Source organism: Varanus komodoensis, unplaced genomic scaffold, assembly GCF_004798865.1.
Source record: "Varanus komodoensis strain SLA01 unplaced genomic scaffold, ASM479886v1 scaffold4874, whole genome shotgun sequence".
In the NCBI taxonomy this organism is placed as follows: Eukaryota; Metazoa; Chordata; class Lepidosauria; order Squamata; family Varanidae; genus Varanus; species Varanus komodoensis.
In genome coordinates, this window is record NW_025336069.1 from 6,476 (window position 1) to 7,489 (window position 1,014).

At 45.1% G+C, this 1,014-nt stretch overlaps 1 protein-coding gene across 1 annotated transcript in view; it reads left to right on the top strand.

Moving 5' to 3' along the window:
• Positions 1-6: 6 nt before the first annotated feature.
• LOC123031099 overlaps positions 7-1,014 on the top strand; it is a 3,608-nt gene continuing 2,600 nt past the window's right edge. Inside the window, exons 1-2 of the mRNA XM_044445560.1 lie at positions 7-223; positions 673-968. Coding sequence (XP_044301495.1) covers positions 9-223; positions 673-968 — 511 coding nt within the window. The 5' untranslated portion in view covers positions 7-8. The remainder of the gene's footprint in view (positions 224-672; positions 969-1,014) is intronic.

A 1,014-nucleotide genomic window follows, 5' to 3' on the forward strand; every position in this document is an offset into this window, starting at 1 on the left:
CTCTCTCTATGCATTCATCTTGCACACAAACTTCATATGAACATAAACATTGTTTTCTTGGTTTAGGCACCAAGCAGTCTTCCTTACAAGCCTCAAAAGAACTTAACAGGATGCCGAGCCAGAGAGGACCACCCAGATTAGCAGCGCCTGCAAACAGATTCCACTCAGGGAAGATGCAAGACAATTGGAAAGGAGATGGTTCCCTGGGAACATCCAGCAAAGTGTAAATCCCGTGTTTACGTTTTAACCACACTTTAACAATAAAAATGCAGTACATTAGGAAACCTGCAGACAAGGGACACAGAGACTTCCTGTTCTCTCTTGAATGACAGCTTGATACACAGATATCGGCAGGTGGAGTGCCGTTCATGGCACATGTTGAGATTTTCAGACCTGCAATCCTCCAATCCTTCTCTCTCTCCTCCCAACACACACTCCTTCCTTCATCTTTTTCTTGCCCAAGCCCCCCTGTGCTAAAGGAGGAAAAATTATGGAGGGAAATTTAAAGAAAAACTGTGCCGGACTCAATTTTACAACTGCTAATGCAGGGAATGACTCGCTAGACAGTTCATCACGAACAGGAGTCAGTATAATGCAGCCCCGTCCATCCTCAGCTGGTCTAATGTGTCTTCCCCCGTTCACTGATAAATAAAATGCTCCTCTCTGTCACAGGTCAATGAATTCAGTGAGTATCTCTGGTGAGGAAATGATACGCAAGGCGAGAAAGCAAATAACCGAAGTCATTCAGAAGGATCTAGAATTCTTTCTGGACGAGTTTGTCTCCAAGTCGGTCATCACGGAGGAAGAATATGCAGCCTTAGATAAAAGCGAAGAGAATGTCAAGAAGAAAACTCGAACGCTGCTGCTTCTGCTACAGCAAAGAGAGGGAGCAGCCTGCACCCAGTTCCTGGAATGCTTGGAAGTGGTATGTCCAGGTACATACGGGGCACTGCAACGTTCAATACGAGGTGAGTCTTTCGAGCATTTTTCTTAAACTTCAAGGACCTTTAATGC